The sequence below is a fragment of the Lemur catta genome, chromosome 19 (assembly GCF_020740605.2).
Source record: "Lemur catta isolate mLemCat1 chromosome 19, mLemCat1.pri, whole genome shotgun sequence".
NCBI lineage: Eukaryota > Metazoa > Chordata > Mammalia > Primates > Lemuridae > Lemur > Lemur catta.
In genome coordinates this window covers 14675277-14693753 of record NC_059146.1, presented here as the reverse complement: position 1 = coordinate 14693753, position 18477 = coordinate 14675277, and the positions used below count along the sequence as shown (strand labels likewise).

The 18477-nt window shown below is 37.4% G+C and overlaps 1 protein-coding gene across 1 annotated transcript in view; it reads left to right on the top strand.

The window, feature by feature from the left end:
• Positions 1-18477, top strand: part of ADAMTS3 (ADAM metallopeptidase with thrombospondin type 1 motif 3) — a 198614-nt gene that overhangs the window by 152548 nt on the left and 27589 nt on the right. The window contains exons 6-15 of the mRNA XM_045531009.1: positions 5129-5212; positions 7122-7278; positions 8029-8134; positions 8529-8672; positions 9280-9412; positions 11396-11509; positions 13560-13705; positions 14866-15041; positions 16210-16343; positions 17865-17988. Of these exons, the coding sequence (XP_045386965.1) occupies positions 5129-5212; positions 7122-7278; positions 8029-8134; positions 8529-8672; positions 9280-9412; positions 11396-11509; positions 13560-13705; positions 14866-15041; positions 16210-16343; positions 17865-17988 (1318 nt within the window). The remainder of the gene's footprint in view (positions 1-5128; positions 5213-7121; positions 7279-8028; positions 8135-8528; positions 8673-9279; positions 9413-11395; positions 11510-13559; positions 13706-14865; positions 15042-16209; positions 16344-17864; positions 17989-18477) is intronic.

Below are 18477 nucleotides of genomic sequence, written 5' to 3'. Positions count from 1 at the left end.
CCGTCCGGGAACAAACTTGGAAGGAATTTTCCTTTCAAGGAAAGGAATACTTGATTTGATTTTACCTTTCTTCCCCCTCCACATCATTGGCAACCTCTTCTGATTTAAGGTCATCTGAAAATTGAATTAATGTTCTGTTTACCCCTTCTTTCAAGTAATTTAATAAAGACTTTGGGCTCAACCCTAAACACCTCATACAAAATCTACCCATGGTCCAATGTGTTGGTTCCCATGAAAAGATATTCAGTTTTGCATAGATGTACTTTGATTTGCATTACGTAGTATCAAATACATGACTTCTTAGAATGCTTTTCTTAAAACCAAAAACATGAGTTATACATTTTACCCTATCTTTTTTTTTCTGATTCAGTTTTTCCACTGATCTTCTCTACTTCTCTTTACTTTTCCTCAGTATTTTTTTAGAATTATTAATCAGCAAGAATGTCTTATCTATATTAAATTCAGAGTCCAAATCGTTTCCTTAAAATTTACATGAAGAAAGATTATTAAAAGGAAGTGAAAAATTTAAGTTCCCTTTCTCAGTATGGTTCCACACCATATTTTTAAATAGTAGTGAACGCGATTGATTATTCTAAAACCAGATTCTGTGCGTAGTGATTGCGTGTCTGCACAGTTGTAGCAGTTTGGTTACAACTGCCGACTAGAGTCACACTGCCTAGGTTTTCATCCCTGGGTCTGTGTGCTAACTGTGTAACCTTGGGCAAGTTACTTAATTTCTTCAGGCCTCAGTTTCCTAAGATGTAAAATGGATATAATAATAATATATCCAAAGTTGTTGCAAAGATTACTTGAATTAATATGGGTAAAGTGTTTAACCAGTTTCTAGAACCTGGAAAGTTCTCTGTATCTTAGTTATTCTTTTCGTTTGTTGTTGATATTGCTTTTACTTAAAAAATTGCTTCTCTTTCCATTAAAAGTTATAAAAATACTTTCTTAACCAATATTATTTTAGTTCATCTTGACAGATTTAAATTGTTCATTCAGTCTGAAATACTTTTAGCTGTTTCTATGTGTCATTTATTGAGTGTTAAAAACAGCCAGATCCTGGAGATTTCTTTCTGCCTCTTATATAAAGTTGTAATCAGATGACATGAAAAAAATCTAAATAAAGATTTTTTTCAATATTTTTCTTTGCTTTTAAGAGTCAAGTGTGTAAGCATTCAAAATGTAGCATTTTCCTCAGGTTATAATGTTTTAAAATTCTTATTTAATTGTAAGGAAGTTACTGTATTTGTGTGTAAATATGGGAGAAGGCAGACCCACTGACTGGTGCCTAAGTACGTTCAGGTGTATTAAGTGGCTTCTTGTCCTTTACCACCCTCCCAAAACGTACATGCTGCCATCTGCTGGAAGGAGCTTTTCTACAACAGTTAGACTGTTTTTGAGAAAAAAAATTATTAAGGCGTCAAATGATTTTTCCAATTAATGTTCCTAATGATTTAAGCTATATCTTTCATTCAACTGAATTTAACAAATTTCAACTAGAAGAGTCTTGAGGTCCCTTTCAGTGAAAACCATGATGGGGAACAATTGTTTCTCTTGATCTTTTCGTGTAGATTATAAAAATACATCCACGGATCTTTAAAACTTCCTGCATGAACAGGTGGATGGGTGGTAAAGTACTTTGCATTTTGCTGAGTAGAGTCGTGTGCCATCTTGCTTGATTTGAGCAACAACCTGTGAAGCAAGCAGAGCTAGTACGATTACGATTATCAGTGGCCAAACTGGGACCAGAATCCAGGGCTTTAAATATCTAAGAAAAAAAAAAAATGGCAGATAGGTGGTGACCTCCTGGCTGTCTGCTCCCAGAGAAGAAGGTGAAGAACTCAGAGGACTACACGGGAGTGGATAGCTCCCCGCCCAATGACAGCGTTGTGAATCTGCAGAAAAACAGTGTGGGACACAGAGCGCAGGGAAAAGAAAAAAAAAGGTGAATGGGAGATAGGATCACAAAGATTAGAGAGCGCGAGATAGACAACAGGGAATGGAGCGCCTGGTGGCCCTGCACGTCCGACCAGCCAGCACAGTGTGCACTGACCCACAGGAAGACGCCCGGCTCCTCCACTGACCTCCGCACCCTCTCAGACGGGGATGCACCCAAAGTCGGGGATGCACCCGAGGTCGGGGATGCACCCAAAGTCGGTGCAAAGTCGTGGCACAGGGCGACAGGCTCTGCGGAGAGGAGGCAGTAGCGGGTATCATTCCGAACTCCCCGGTGCTCTGTGCTGGGACCACACTGGGCGAGGAAGCGACTGGTCTGAGTGTTGAATGGTCAATTTGATATTCAAAACAGAGTTCTCTTATTCATTTTATAATATAATGTTAATATTGGGAATAATAATTTTGGATTATACTTTCCTGGTGCCGCATTGATTTTAAAATTCACCAAGTGCAAATGAATTTGCTAATTTAGAATGATTATATGTACATTTTATGCTAACTCAAGCGTCACAAGCTATTTGTCGTTATTGCCGTCTTGCCTTCATTTTATGATACTAACGTTTTCTGACATAGGTGTTTCCTGTCACATTTACGTATGCATTATAAATGTCATGACATAGTTGTCACTGCTGTTCTGCACTGGCCACAGGACCCTCCTGTTCCCTCTCACTCCTCCTTCTCTGGAAATTAACTCACTTTTTTCTACCTAGCTACTTCTCTTTAGTTTTAAGTTATATCGTTCTTCAATTTGATTTATTTACTAACATTGCTTTCAACGATTTTCTTTTAACATCGAATGCTTTTTACATTTCAACTACATTAAACTAAGTCCATGTTATAATTTGGTGCGCGAAGCCACGTGTCTAATTTGAAACAGCTGCCTTATAAGAAGCCTCTTGGGACAACCATGAGTCTCTGAATGGGTTGGTGACAGGTCTGGCTTTGGACTTTTTACTTTTATTGGAACTATAAAACTTAGGAATTTGTTATCAGATAATTAATCCAGAAGAGGAGGGTGCAAAGGTTGATTCAGTCTTCAATTAGACGGTGTGAGATACGGCGTAAGATAAGAGAATCTGCCCCTGACCAAAAAAGCCATAAGAAATCACAGCTTCTTGTCTACCATTCATATTTTCCTTTTACTGAGCTGGAATTTACCCGTTTAATCACGTGGATGGCTTTTGCTTTTGTTTTCTATAGATAACACAGAATAAATCTACCCCTTTTTCCATAGGACAGCTATTAAGTGTTCTTTCTAGGTTTTTCTTTTCCGCTTTCCATATTCTAATGTCCTTAAACACCCCTCCACACTAATAACATTTTTTAGCAATTTGTTTACATGAGTTAAATCTTTTAATTCTTACCCCAAGTCTGTGCTATAGTAGTTTTATTATGTCCATTTAATAGAGGCTCAGAAAGGTGAAGATCTCACAAGCAATGAAGGGTTGAACCAGGATTTATCTGAGACTGTTAATGTCTGGTGTTTAGGCTTTTAACCACTGTGTCTCCCCAGCTGTTCTTTATATGACATATTTTCTGGGCTTCTTGCTCTTTAATCTTCTCTGGATGCAGTCATGTATTGTCAAATACCTCTGCCATAAGAACGGTACAGAAAAATGAACTCACTACTTCAGGTATACGCTAGCCTAGAGTGGGACGACTCAGGCATGAGCTGCCTGTCTGCACATCTATGAAATGCAAGAGTGTGGTGCAGATTTTTACTTTTACATCTTGGCTTATCTTGGACAGGTATTAAATTGGAGCTTAACATTCTATGCACATGTGTGTGTATGCATGTGCCTGCATGTACATGTGTATGTATTTACAAATGTATGCATGTATATATACATGCATTTTTCCACTTTAAAAGGACTTTACATATTTTGTTATTAAACTACACTTTGTCATCTTTAGTATATTCTACTTTAGTTATATTTTTTACCTGCATCTTTTCTGTTCTTTCCTTTTTTGTGCCATAGACAAATTCAGTAAGAATGGCTTCAGTCTACATTCAAGGCCTTGATTTTTCAAAGTGTTCTGTACAATCACATTGGATTCTCGAAACATTTCAGTTGAAATTTCTGGTCAGTGTGGCAAGTCAAAATTGCATGATTTGTGAATTTCTTTTTTTTAGAACATTCTTTCATTCTTGAGTTATATTTATTTTTTAAAGCTGCTCCCTGGGAGATTATGCCTATCTTTTCTCTGCAAGTTTCAGATTTGCTATGCCTACTGTCCAAATCTCCTGGATCTCAAGTTGAGTTGCAGTTAGTTTTCCATCCCTCTTTTAGTCATTGTGACAAGTGTTGAGTTCTTGTTCTTGGGAACAGCTAAGAACTTTGTATCCTAGCCTGACTCCACCTTTCTCGTTCCCACTAGCATTTGCCAAGTTGCTAAGCATGTTTCACCAGCACTAGTTTTGCACTAGTTTAATAAGAAGATACAGTTGCAGTCCACTTTAGATTCATATCTGCCAATAGCTCACTGTGTGTTTTTGTATGTCAGTTAATTTCTACAGGCTTTCTCTTCCTCATCTGTGAAAAACAGAGTTGGGCTATAACCTCTGAGGTGGCGTTAATTCCAATATCTATGATTATAAAGTATACCAAATCACTTTTAGAAATTTCAACTTAACTTTAAAAATTTAAAAAAAAGCAGTACTCAGCTTTGCTCTTCTGAGCTACATCTAAGACTGACATTCATCTGATAAGCACTTGTACCGTCACCTTAGTAATTCAAATATTGAAGGACTTCCACCTGGCACCCAAGTGGGCCTAGTGGCTGTATTCCCCCACCACGATTGCAGCCAACTCACAGGACAGCAGATGATTTGCCAGAGTCACCCTGCCACGGTTGCTTTTGGTGAGTGTTATGTGTGGATTGCATCATACTGCTTCTAGTACTACAATAGTTTAATGAAGCCCTTTTTGAGCATATTTTCTATGTTCCTGTTACTGTGGAGTCTATAAGATCAGAAATTCACACATCCAAAGATTGTTCCAAAGCTAAAAGTAAATGACTTCATTTCAGAGTTCAATTTAAATCCAATGAAAGAGAAAGTAATTTGACTCCAATACTTTTACACGGCTGATCCCTTAAATGTTGTGCATCTCAGGAAACCCTTTCTGTTGCCTCTCCTTTAGCAATTATCTTTTTTGTTTCTTAGGTGAATGAAATTTACCATGATGAGTCCCTCGGAGTGCATATAAATGTGGTCCTGGTGCGCATGATAATGCTGGGTTATGCAAAGGTAAAATGCCTTAAAATATGTGAACTATAAATATTGGAAAGTGGGTTAGCAAACAACAGACTAAACTGCTAAAGCTGTAGCTAACATGTGGCATAGATAGACCCCGATTGCTCTGAGTTGAGGAGGAGAAACTGTCACAGTGAGTGGAGACTTCCAAATTTGAGCAGATAATGAATGATTTTTGTGCCCCTATTATTGACTTACTGGCTTCTGTTTCATGGAGATGTAGATAGTCATCCTGACTTTAGGCATGACAGTATGAATGGAAACAAATAGATAACATTATGAGAAGAGAGAATTTCCTTAGCCTATCATTATCATCAAGTTTTCAATTCATTCATTCATTCAAAACATTTACATCGAGTGCCTACTAAGTGGCAGATGCTTTCTAGATGCTTGGAATATATCAGTGAAGAAAAAAAGTCAAAGATATTTGTCTTCTCTTGATTTGTTAAAAACATTTTACACATGTATCTGTCCACTTAAGAAAAGTGAAGTACATGGGAATATTTTTCACTTAAAAGAGCTTAAAACAAAAAGTTGGATCAAGATGCACACAGTAGGCATTTCATGTAATGTGAATCTTAGCTGTCTTTAAAATGTTATTGGATGTGTCCTTGTCCTTGGAAATTATGAAATGGGTGAAAAGTTTTTCTCCCTTTGCAGAGTAAATGTAGGGGAAATGACTAACTTGATCATTTTCTTGATGTTTAAAATTATATGTCCCTCTCCCATAATTAATTCTCCTGATTATAAAATACTAATGAACTTGTGCATTTAGGAAAGAGGGAAAATTCATATGTTTATATTTCAGTGCATATTTGACATCCACGTATCATTTTCTAATGATAGGGTGTCGTTGATCTTTAGTTTATCCCTCCCATAAACCTGACCTACTTTGTGTTGCCAACAACAGATACAAGTTAACTCCAGTTGGAGATAACAGCCTTCAGTTGGTTGTTAACTCATTTGCTTGGAAAAGTATGTGACCAGCATATAACAAACCATGCTAATTTTATTAAGAATGTAAACACTGATAATAACATTTGCTGAAATATAACAAAAAATCTCAGCCTGTTGGCCAAGTAGGAACTAATTTTGGTTCCAAGTTCAATTTCTCATTCCATCAGAACTACTCTGGGAAATGTGGCTCCTGGGTTCTTGAAGGATGGGCCCTTTCCCCTCTGAACTTTTAACTCCTGACCATAATGTGATAGTAGCAACATTCCAAGGAATTTAAATTCATCTATTGGAATTACAAGGTAAGAATCCACCCCTCTTCATTACCATGACATTAAAAAATGGTAGTTTTTGTTTGTTTGCTTGTTTGTTTGTTTTTAGTATAAAGTTAATATAATTTGACTTCTCCCCATGAACTAAGATTTGACTAGCTTTGCCAGGTCATGGAGGAACTTCTATCCCACATGTTGATGAATCTGGACTAAAGAAAGAAAGAAAGAAACAAAAATCTTACATACGATCTTTTACTTTTGCATCTCTGGAAAAAAAGTCTCAAGCCAGAATCTTTCCTGATATTTTTGTTCTTTATATCTATGAAACTCAAATCTAAGCTGAATCAGGAAATATTTAGATTGTTAAAAGTTTTACTCAAACGATTCATATTCAGTTGCCTCACAATAGCAAATTCTAACATCAGACGTTCTCATACGTAGTGTCAGTTAACTTTCACACTGGTAATTTTCATGGTCATAATGATGTCTTTCATGGGCATTTAGAATTCCCAAACCAGTGTAAATCTAAATAAGCCCCAAATCTAAATAAGCCCCAAATAATATTACTGAATTACTGCTTAAGTATTATAACCCCAAATTTCAACTGCAGAGAAAGTTAATAAAGGAAGTCTTTGGGAAACTATTCTGTGTGTCTTTAACATGTTGTTTCCTCTTAGTCCATCAGCCTCATAGAAAGGGGAAACCCCTCCAGGAGCTTGGAGAATGTGTGTCGCTGGGCTTGCCAACAACAAAAATCGGATCTCAACCACTCTGAACACCATGATCATGCAATTTTCTTAACCAGGCAAGACTTTGGACCTGCTGGAATGCAAGGTATTGTCATTAATATGTAGAAGAAAAACTTAAGGGCATGACTTTTTTTAAAAGTAATCCCAAATCCGGCTGTCTGTTCGAATATTCCAATCCTCACCACTGCTTTCCACCATGTACCAGCCAAGCATACATTTTCTGTCTATTGCTTCCAGTGACTTCTGTGGAATTCACCATGTTAAATGCCACTTTTAAATACCATAATAAATTATACTTGCCTTTAAAATAATGATTGTGTGTTTGGGGTACGGAGGGGATGCTATAAAATGCAATGTGATTTCTACTAACTGTTCGGAATGAGAAAGGAGATGCCATGAGAAATGACTGCTGCCAAAGAGCTTTCTTCCAAAGTCAGCTTACATTTATCCAGTAAATTCTGATGTGGACTTTGGAAAAAGCAGACTGCTGATTTTCTTTTCAGTGTTGATGGAATTTCTGGCTCCCTTCATCAATACCACAATATGAAGGACCATTTTACTGAAACAGAAAGACAAGGTTTAGCTGGCGGGCAGAAGAGAATGGTCACCCCAGGCAGTTCCTTCCCTTAGGAAAGAAGAAAAGGCAGACCCAATGAATCTTTTTAGAGACCGTTACCTGTGACTTTCCCAAGAGAATGTGGCGCGATGCTAGCAGGGAAATAATACTGCTCTGTTTCCTGAAAAGCTTTTTTTTTTTTTCCCTCTAGGCAGAGGTCCAGTAGTAATTCTTAATGGGTTTTCTCATAAAATGAAAAGTAATTGTTATTCTCTACAGGATATGCTCCAGTCACGGGCATGTGTCATCCAGTGAGAAGTTGTACCCTGAATCATGAGGATGGTTTTTCATCTGCTTTTGTCGTAGCCCATGAAACTGGCCATGTGTAAGTCACTGTTGACAGCTATAAAGCAAAAAAAAAAAAAAAAAAAAAAAAAGTCTTTTCTTTCCTGCTTCTCCCAGTATTGTTTCCACTTCAGGCAGAATGCATGCCAGTATGCAATTCTCATCTTTTGCCAAGTGTGAGGAGCTGAACACTGCAAAGAGGTCATGCACTGAAACTAAATGAGTGACTCTGGCTTGCAGAGGCCCTTCTGTGCTTTTCAGAGGAGAAGAAAGGCATTTCTGTCAGATTGCTCTCGATTTCTGTTTCTGTGCCTTTTCCAAGAAAGCCACGTTGCTTTAAAATACATATTTCCCAGCACTTATTTTCAAAATGGAAGTTACTGAAAAGCTGTAGACCCCCGCGTCTCACCAGTGAGGTCTCCTTTGTGTTCTAGGTTGGGAATGGAGCATGACGGACAAGGCAACAGGTGCGGTGATGAGACTGCAATGGGAAGTGTCATGGCTCCCTTGGTGCAAGCAGCCTTCCACCGTTACCACTGGTCCCGATGCAGCGGTCAAGAGCTGAAAAGATACATCCAGTATGTCCCCTGCTGCATGGCATGAGAGCATTTGTTCATAGCCTACAGACATAAAACTGACTCTTAGGACCTCGATCATAACAAAATTCCCAGTAAATGAAAACTCTTGTTGCTAATAAATATCTTCTTATGACTCACAGCATTTGGTATAACAATTCTATAACACAGTCACAATATTTTAAGCAGTAAGCCTAGAATTTAATTTTTAGCTATAGTGTAATTTCCCCTTAGTAAATTCTGTATGGAATCTTTGACGAATGGTCAAACTTGAGTGAGGATGAGGAGAGGATGGTCATGTGATTCTGGCGTATTATACCACCTATGCCCTATAGTTTACGTGTCAGGACGTGCCCTGCCAGGCCACATGGGGGTTTAATTAGTGATGCAAATCATCACGGCATTATTATATGCTTAAGTGATTATGAATAAGGGTGAAGGGGCTTTTTCTAAACGGAACTGAAACCAAAACTTTAAAATGTATTGCTTTTGTGAACTTGCTCCATGATCTGATGAAATTCTAGAGTATATAAGCTAAGATTACTTTTCCATAAGGACATGATTATAAAGAATGAAAATATAACTACATGCAATATTTTCCTTCCTACAGTTCCTACGACTGTCTCCTTGATGACCCTTTTGAACATGATTGGCCCAAACTCCCAGAACTTCCTGGAATCAATTATTCTATGGATGAGCAATGTCGCTTTGATTTTGGTGTTGGTTATAAAATGTGCACTGCGGTATGTTACTCATAGTTGATGTAGATTTTGCATCTTGAAATCTCTTCGTGTAGCTCCTGCTTGGTGAGCGTTACAGACTCACAGGTGCAAATGTTAATATAAGAATATCTACCAATTATTTTGTGTTTGTTATATCACTATGTGCTAAAGCTCAATGCTTTAAATACACTCTTATTTAATCCTCACGGCAGACTAGAAGGGAGCTGATGTATTTCTATTGTACAGGAAAAAAATTCAAGACTTACAGAGGTTAAGCAGCTTGCTTAAGTCACACAGCTGGTAAATAGGGGAGCTGGATTTGCAATCAAGGCTATGAGGATCAAATCTTTATGCTCTATTCCTCCCCTGGTTTTTGTGACCCTCAGAGATGACCCTTAAGCCTTAGATATATTGCTTTGCTGTGGCTTGATGGCCAGGATTCCATGCATGTGTGACCATAGGGAAGGCTTGTGCTGGTGTTTGCTCATATAAGAATTGTATGGGACAGTATGAGAGTCAGGAATATGGACACCATACTGAGACTGGTTGGGTCCGGTCCTGGATCTAACACTTAATCTCTTTGGCTTAGTTTCCTTATATGTAAAATATGGATAATGATGGTATTTATCTCATGGGATTGGTGTGAGGATTAAATTTGATAATGTAATTAAAGTGCTTAGCACAACATGGGCACAAAGTAAATGCTAAAATTTACCTATTAAAGCCAGTCTTCCGAGTAACTATTCAGATTAGATGTATGTTTCATTAAATTTCCATGTTGACCTTTAGTAGTTCATTTTATAAAAGGAAAGGCTTTTCGTATGTTGGAGCTAGCTTTGTGTATTAGAGCAAGAAAAATAAGTATTTCATAGTACTGAAAAGAAATTGATCTGCTGTTTGAAATCTTCCATGTACAGCCATTTGGTCTGTCTATAAGGTAAGGTATACACTCCTAATTATAATATAATACTTGCATTAATGTTTTAAATTTGAGAATTTTAAAGCTTGGCTCAATTTTATGGCAAAGTACAATTTCCACACTAAGTAATAGGGATTAGAACAAAAAAATCCAGCTCTAAAAATGGGTACTAATAAAAAAAAAATCTATGCACACAAGGCTGTACATGGGCACTTAGCAGTGTCGGCTGTAGACATGCAGATAAACAGTTGTTTGGTATTTTTCAAAATCTATCTAAAGAATGGCAAGATGTTTACATTTAGAGAGAAAGAGCAGATGAACAAAGAATACACACAAATATGTGTGTGTGTGCTTACACAAACATTTGGATATTATAATGTGGTGTTTTAGGAAAATATAAAACATTCTCAAGAATGTGAAAACCAAGATTCTAGTCTGGCTCTGTTGCTGTCTTACTTGTAACCATAACTATAGCCTTAACTTGTAACCTGTATTCTTTCAGCCATGGATTGGTATGAGGATCAAATATATGGAAAGTATTTTATAAACTGTATGAATGTATTATGATACTTTGTTATACCTGGAATACCTCATCTTACATAGAAACTTTGACAATTTTTTTCTGTTTTTAACCAACTAAATATTATGAGTGTTTTTATTATTTGTATCTAACTAGTTCATACCTACAGAGATAAAGAAAAGACGTTTTGATAGCTTGAGGGCTGCTAAACTATTATAATATATTTTCATATTTACAATGTTCATAATAATTACACATTCTTTTTAAAATTCCAATACTGTCTATTTGAAAACCTGAATATAGAAATGGCATGCAGAATCATTAAAAGTCAACCAGGGAATCTCAGACAAATCAATGTTTATTATTGTTATTTTAGAAAAGCAGAATAAAAGGATTTTCTACTTGGAATTCTTACGCAGTGTTCTTTTCATAACATGTCACAACTTTGGCTATTAGCTTGAAATAAAAATACCCAAGAAACGTGGCACACAGAGACAGTATAGCATATATTGTGGTTGCATGTCATGGTATCTGAGGGTTCACTGAGAGTTTGATTCTCTTCCAGTTTCGAACCTTTGACCCATGTAAACAGCTGTGGTGTAGCCACCCTGATAATCCCTACTTTTGTAAGACGAAAAAGGGACCCCCACTTGATGGAACTGAATGTGCTGCTGGAAAAGTGAGTATATCTATTGACACAGTGAAGGTTTAAGATATGCTGCATAATAATCATTTTAAAAAGTCTAGAAAATGGTGAAGATAAACTGTCGTTTTTATGAAAACCATGTTACGTGAGGCTTCATGATGATAATGTGCTAAGAGAGTGTATTAGCTCCCTGCCTGCTGAGACAAATAATTAGCACAAACTTGGTGGCTTTAAACAGCAACACTTCATTCTCTTACAGTTGTAGAGGCCAGAAGTCTGAAATCAGTTTCATTGAGCTGAAATCAGTTTCATTGAGTTGAAATCAATTCTCTGTAGGAGAATCTGTTCCTTGCCTCTTCCAGTTTCTGGGGGCTGCCCACATTCTGTGACTGCTCTAATCTCTGCCTGTGGTCACATTGGCTCTTCCTTTTCTGTATGTGTCAAATCTCCCTCTGCCCCTCTCTTATAAGGATACACATGTAATGGCATTTAGGGCCCACCTGGATAATCTGGCATAATCCCCCATTTAAAAATCCTTAATCTGCAAAGACCCCTTTTCCAAATAAAGTAGCATTTACAGGTTCCAGGGATTAGAAACTGCTATCTTTGGGGCCACCATTCAGCCCAGCGCTGATCAGATAGGAAGAAGCAACTCAGCAGACTATCTGGCCACCTGCTGGTGGGATCTGATGTACTTGCGGGCATCTCACGCCTTGTGAAAGCTGCCCAGGAATAAAGTCATGTGACCTTATCCAGAAGATTTGGCCTTGCTCCTTGGGGAAAGATGCCCAGAGGTTTTAAATCTCAAATCGCGTAGTCAGGGTTGAATACTCAGAAACTGGCTGAGTGCCACGCTATGCTACTCATAAGGGCAAAGCTCCCAAAACAAAGGCATGCTAAGAACTCAAGTTGAAGAGCCTTGACTAGTTTAGAAATAAGATATTGTAGACAGGCCCAAAAGCTGGCAAGGAGATTTACATAGCTTTTAGTTCCTTTAAAGCTTGATTTCAAATGTGTATAAACTGTACTTGTGATGAGAATTATATATGCGTGATGATAATAAAACCTGTCATTGTAAGTGTTAGGCACTATGCCAGGTCTGTAACATACAGCGTCCTGCTTTGGGAACATTCAGTATTACAAACTTCTGACTAAAAACAGGAGTAATAATGAGTTGATTCATCTTTGATTTTAAAAAGTATGCTATAATCAACTCTTAATATCCAACTCCCTAATAAATACATTTGTGTTATATTTAAATTTATAAAAGTTGAGTTTTAAAAAATACTTTTATTATGTATTGTATTAGAAAGCAAGTAAAAATGTTAGAAAGAAAAATAACTAGCATCTTTTGAGCACCTGCTGTAGGCTGGGCACCATAAGCTAGGTGCCTCTGTAGTATCAGGGTTCTAGTAGTCCACTTAATTTCTTCATAGTCACGTGGCCTTAAACTATTCACAACCTTTCTGGGCCTCAATTTCCCTCATCTAAATGGTAAAGATCATATATCTGACCTATCTACCTTGCAGAACGTTGTGAACGAAAATTTTAAAAAGTAAGTAAAAGTGTTTTGAAAGCTGAATGTTCTGTTAATTATTTTCTAAGTTAAGACATATATTTTCATGTTATCATTTTAAAGGGGAACATGTTGCCCTCAAAAAATCCTAAAATGATATAGGTAATGAGAGATGATGGGTAGAATAGTACTTACTGTGCAAGTTGGGTGCTTAGAAAATTCTTACTGATTATGAAGTTTAACGTTCCCTGGTGAATGTATCACAAAAACTTGTCTGAGTAAATGTTATTTTTTCATTTTAATTTCTTACTTGAAAAATGCGAGTCTAAATTACCCTTGAAATAAGGCATCTCAGTTGCTTTTGGATAATTTTAAGTGCATCTCCACCTGGAAAATAAAAAGAAGAGGAAATTAAGCCCTTCTTAATAATTGTGATATTTATAATATCTTAAAAATTAAGGAAATTAAGAGGAAATTAAGCCCTTCTTAATAATTGTGATAATTGTATAACAGCTTCCGCTTTCGTGTATGCATGATTTTTGTAATTACCTTTTGCCATTTTTTAAGTGGTGCTATAAGGGCCATTGCATGTGGAAGAATGCCAATCAACAAAGACAGGACGGCAATTGGGGGTCCTGGACCAAGTTTGGCTCCTGTTCTCGGACATGTGGAACTGGGGTTCGCTTCAGAACTCGCCAGTGCAATAACCCCATGTGAGTATAATCCTTGCAATTCTTGTTATTTTTGGATAGACCGTAAAAAATACTCCAATATTATGTTATCAATATTCTGCTTCAGGAAGTGCATGTAAACTACAGGGCATGCAAAGAAATTGTTCACGGCACAGAAACCAGTGTCTCTTTTGGATAGATCTCCGTTTATTCATCTTGTGAAGGGTAGTCAATCAGGGATGAAGATGAGAAACTGGAATGAAGATAACAGATTTTCGAAGAAATTACTGTTTAGGAATATTTAAGAGCTAAGCAGGGAAGGTAGATGACTGTGCCCTCGGGGCCTGAGCACTGTGAGCTGAGAGCCATTGTAAGAAGCAGGGAGCAATACCCAGCGTGACGCTCTCTCCACGGGGGAGGAGGGGCCGCAGAAAGATTGTGGTAGAAGGCCAGGAAACTGTTGAGGGGGAAGTTATCCATTCATTCACTCAGAATACATTTACCGAATCTCTGTGTTGTGCTCAACAAGTTTTATTATATGAAAGAAAACAATCTGAGTTATTAAATTTAGGACATTCTTCCTTGTCTAGGGTTTAATACACGAGCAGCTTTTGCTCTCTGTTTCAAGCAGGATGGCTCTGAGCGTGTCTTTTATAAAGACTGTCTGGTGCCACAGACCTGTCCTTACAGGAAGAGATGATGGTAGTATGAGTAGAAGTGAGAAAAACAATAAAAATTATAATAGTAACAGCAGCTAAGGTTCACCATGAGCCTGAGTCCTTCTAAGGGCTTCCAATATGTCAACTCGTTTAATCTTCACAATTTTTCTTCAAGGAAAATAGTATTTGCATTTTACATACGAGGAAACTGAGGCATAGAGCTGTGATCAAAGTTTCTTTGAGTTGCATCTACATGCTTTAGTCTACATCCATGCTTTTTATTTCTTTATATACTTCTGCCATGCATTTAAAATATACTGTTTGAAAAGCTTATTTTAAGTTGAGTATGGGGATTTTTTTTTTTTCCCACCCAGCAGGGAGAGAAGGGTGCTTTTGGAAAGCCACTGAGATTAGGAAGTATGAGTTCATTCACTTGGTGCTGGCAGCAGAAGCCCTGGCTTTGTGCCCTCGGGCACTGTGCCTGCAGGCTCCAGCTGCTGGCCCGAAGCCAGAAGGCCTTTCTAAATGTTGCCTTTTCTTTAGGCCCATCAATGGTGGTCAGGATTGTCCTGGTGTTAATTTTGAGTACCAGCTTTGCAATACAGAAGAATGCCAAAAACACTTTGAGGACTTCAGAGCACAGCAGTGCCAGCAGCGCAACTCCCACTTTGAATACCAGAGTACCAAACACCACTGGTTGCCGTATGAACACTCTGACTGTGAGTAGCCTCCCGCTCTTTCGCCTGCTGTGTGGATGGATACTTAGGGGTTGAGTTTTGCCAACATCAGTCCTGTGGCCTCTTGATCCCTACTTGGTAACTTAGGAAACTTGGTGCTTGCAGGGGTAAGTACTCCTGGGTTTCCAAGAGTAAGGCTAAAGCACTCCTTTCTCTGGAGAGGCAAGAATTGTGCAATAGTTCCTGGCACGGTAGCACCATCACCGTCACCGGTGAGAAGACCAGTGGAAAAGTCACTCCTGGGAGAGATGTTGGGTTTCTTGATTCAGCTGAAAGCCCTCTACTAGGAAATGCGTCTGGAATGTTGTGATCTTTCCTTTCTGAACAACTGGAGAAAAATAGAGTTGACATTTGAGTTAGGACCAAGAAAAAGCCCATTATTTAATAACAAAAGATACTTCATAACCTTTTATTTTTGTATTGTAAATTAGTTTTTTAAAAATATACTTAAATTTTTCTTTTAATGTTTCGCTTCTTCTGAATTTGCATTGAATGTTTTCAAGTGGCAACTGCTTGGCCTATTTTTATTTAGGTGAATAAAAGAAAATAGTTACATGATTATCATGTGCTGTAATACACTACTGAGTTCAGTTTAAAAGCTGTTTTAAAGAAAAGGTTGGATGCATGTAGGAATTCAAAGTTGCAATGCGTTAAGAAATGCATTTTTTTTTATCTCTTTGGGTGAAATGAGTTGCATCTTATAAGAAGCAAAAACTTTGCCAGGTGATTGACTCAAACCAAAGAGACATTCTTTCAGTGCTCTTAACAGTCCAAAAACTAAGCTGGTTGTGAATAGAAGTTTATTAAACAGCTGTGATAAAACCTAGGCTTGTCGTACAACCTGGTTTGCCTGGGGCAGTCCCAGTTTATACCTGTTTGCCTGGCTCAGTGATTACATATGACAGCCCCTTTTCACTTTCAGAAGTATCCCAGCTTAGATGACAAATCATGTGGTCACCCCAGCTAAAACCAATCTGCTGAGTATGCACACTTTTCTCCTACTTCTCATTTTATGTATTTATGCAGTATTCCTTTTGTGTTCAGAAAACCACATTGAAACTTTATATTTAAAAATAAAATAAACTATGCTGTTCAAACATTCCATTTTATGTAAATAGTTGGGGTTTTTTTTATCTTCCATCTTATGCAGCCAAGAAAAGATGCCACCTATACTGTCAATCCAAAGAGACTGGCGATGTTGCTTATATGAAACAGCTGGTCCACGACGGAACACGCTGCTCTTACAAAGATCCCTACAGCATATGCGTGCGAGGCGAGTGTGTGGTGAGTTCAGATCGCTTCCCCAAAGGCTTCCTACAGCATTGGGCAATTCTACATTTACTATTTCTGCATATTTTAAAATTTTGTTAACTATTCCTCATCTGTGAAATCACGTTATAGTGGAATCTATGAATAATTCAGTAACTAAAATAAATTCGGGAGAAATTGTACTTACTAAAGTCAAACTTTGGTCACTGGCAGAATCAGAGTTTAAACGGTTTTCCTAATTTCCAACCTTTTCTAAGTAACTCTAGATTGGGAACACAACAAAGTGCGAACAATGCATTTGCTTTGAGTATTTCACTAACACGGCTGTTAAAATACAAGGTCTTTTCCAAAAAATGCACTGTTGAGTATAACTTTTGTTTAAAAGATTATGAGACATCTTTTTCTTCCTCTCTCACCTTCCAGTGTATTCTGAGTTTAAACTCTAAGCCCCATATCAGAACAAAAGGAGTGGAGAATCAAAAACAATGTTTATTGCTCTATTTAATCTTTTTTAAAAATGCAGTTCATTTTCTTCTTTATGTTCATAGTTAAATTGTTATGAAATTATCTTTATTAACTGAAACTCTGCCTATAATGGCTGTTTACTTCTCAATTCAGCAGACTCTAAAGCATTATATTAATGAGTCTTAAATGCTCAGCTGCCTCATGGTCAAACTCAAATTTCCCTGACAGTGTCTTGTTCATCTTTCACTTGCCACAGTATCTAATGTATTAAATGTATGTGCTGTTATTATTTTCCCTGCCCAATTTTCATTCCTAAGCTTATGAGTGCAGTGGTGTATTGTGTATCCTTACCCTACAATTTACATTAAGGGCCTGCCCTAGTTCAGAAAACCTTCAATAGTTCCCTGTTAAATTAATGTGAAAATATAAACTCTTCCTAGTGTTCAAGGCCTTCTGCAGCCTGTGCCATGCAGAACTTTGATTGCTCTTCCCCTATCTTGCAACACTAACCTTCCATTGCTTTAAATATGGGTTTAAATATCAACCTCTGAACCCATTTTCCATGAACATACAACCTCCGTGGCTCTATTATGACTCCTCCACATTCCTAAAATGCCTTCCCATTCTCTCTGTGTTCCTTCAGAGCCCTGCAAAAGTCTCCACCACTTCTATGAAGTTCTGTCCAACCAGCTTTAAAGACTGCACTAATATATGACTCACCATATTATTATTCATCTTTATGAATATGAAAGCAACCAGGGAAAAGCACCATCTTATTGTTTTTTGGTCTCCCCAATATCAACTACATCTGTGTTCAATAAATGTTTGATGATTAAGACAAGTTATGGTGGGATAAATACTTCCTTAGACGGGGGACATTTATCCTTTAATACCTAGAGTACAAGGCATTTGATTTCAAACTAGTTCGTTCTTTAGAAGACTGAGATATTAAAAATCATGACTATGGTGAAAGTTTGGTGCTGTGGACCATGATTCATCATTCTCTGGGATGTTGACCGACCTCTACTGGGTGCATTGAAATTAGCCACATTTAATATCTTCTCTCCCTAGAAAGTGGGCTGTGATAAAGAAATTGGTTCTAACAAGGTTGAGGATAAGTGTGGTGTCTGTGGAGGAGATAATTCCCACTGTCGGACCGTGAAGGGGACATTTACCAGAACTCCCAGGAAGCTTGGTAAGATGAGGTCTCTCATGAATTTAATGTCCTTCTCTAGGATTTGTACCTTTTGAGACTTCTTTTACAAGTGCTGCATTTTCTCCGTAAACATTACCAAAAAATTAGCTGCTGATTTATTTTTATACAGATTACCTTTCAAACTTTTGACTGAATTCATACTCCAGAGCATCCATGATGAAAAACTGATCAACTAAATTTAGATAAGGAACAAATACAGTCAATATAAATTATAGTAGCTGGTAAAATCTGTGTTTTGTTTCATTTTGCATTTTGAATCAAATGCAGATCTAATTACTAGAATTGATGTTTGTTTCGAATTCCTGTTGCACATAAATTAACCAGGAGTTAAAAAAAAAATCACAAAACTTTAGGTACAACTTTTTAAACATTATATTAGTTTCACCTCTTATTTTAAAAGTGAAAAATTTTATCCTGTTTATAAATCTGTGGACCTAGGATCTATATTTCACATGATTTTTACAAATC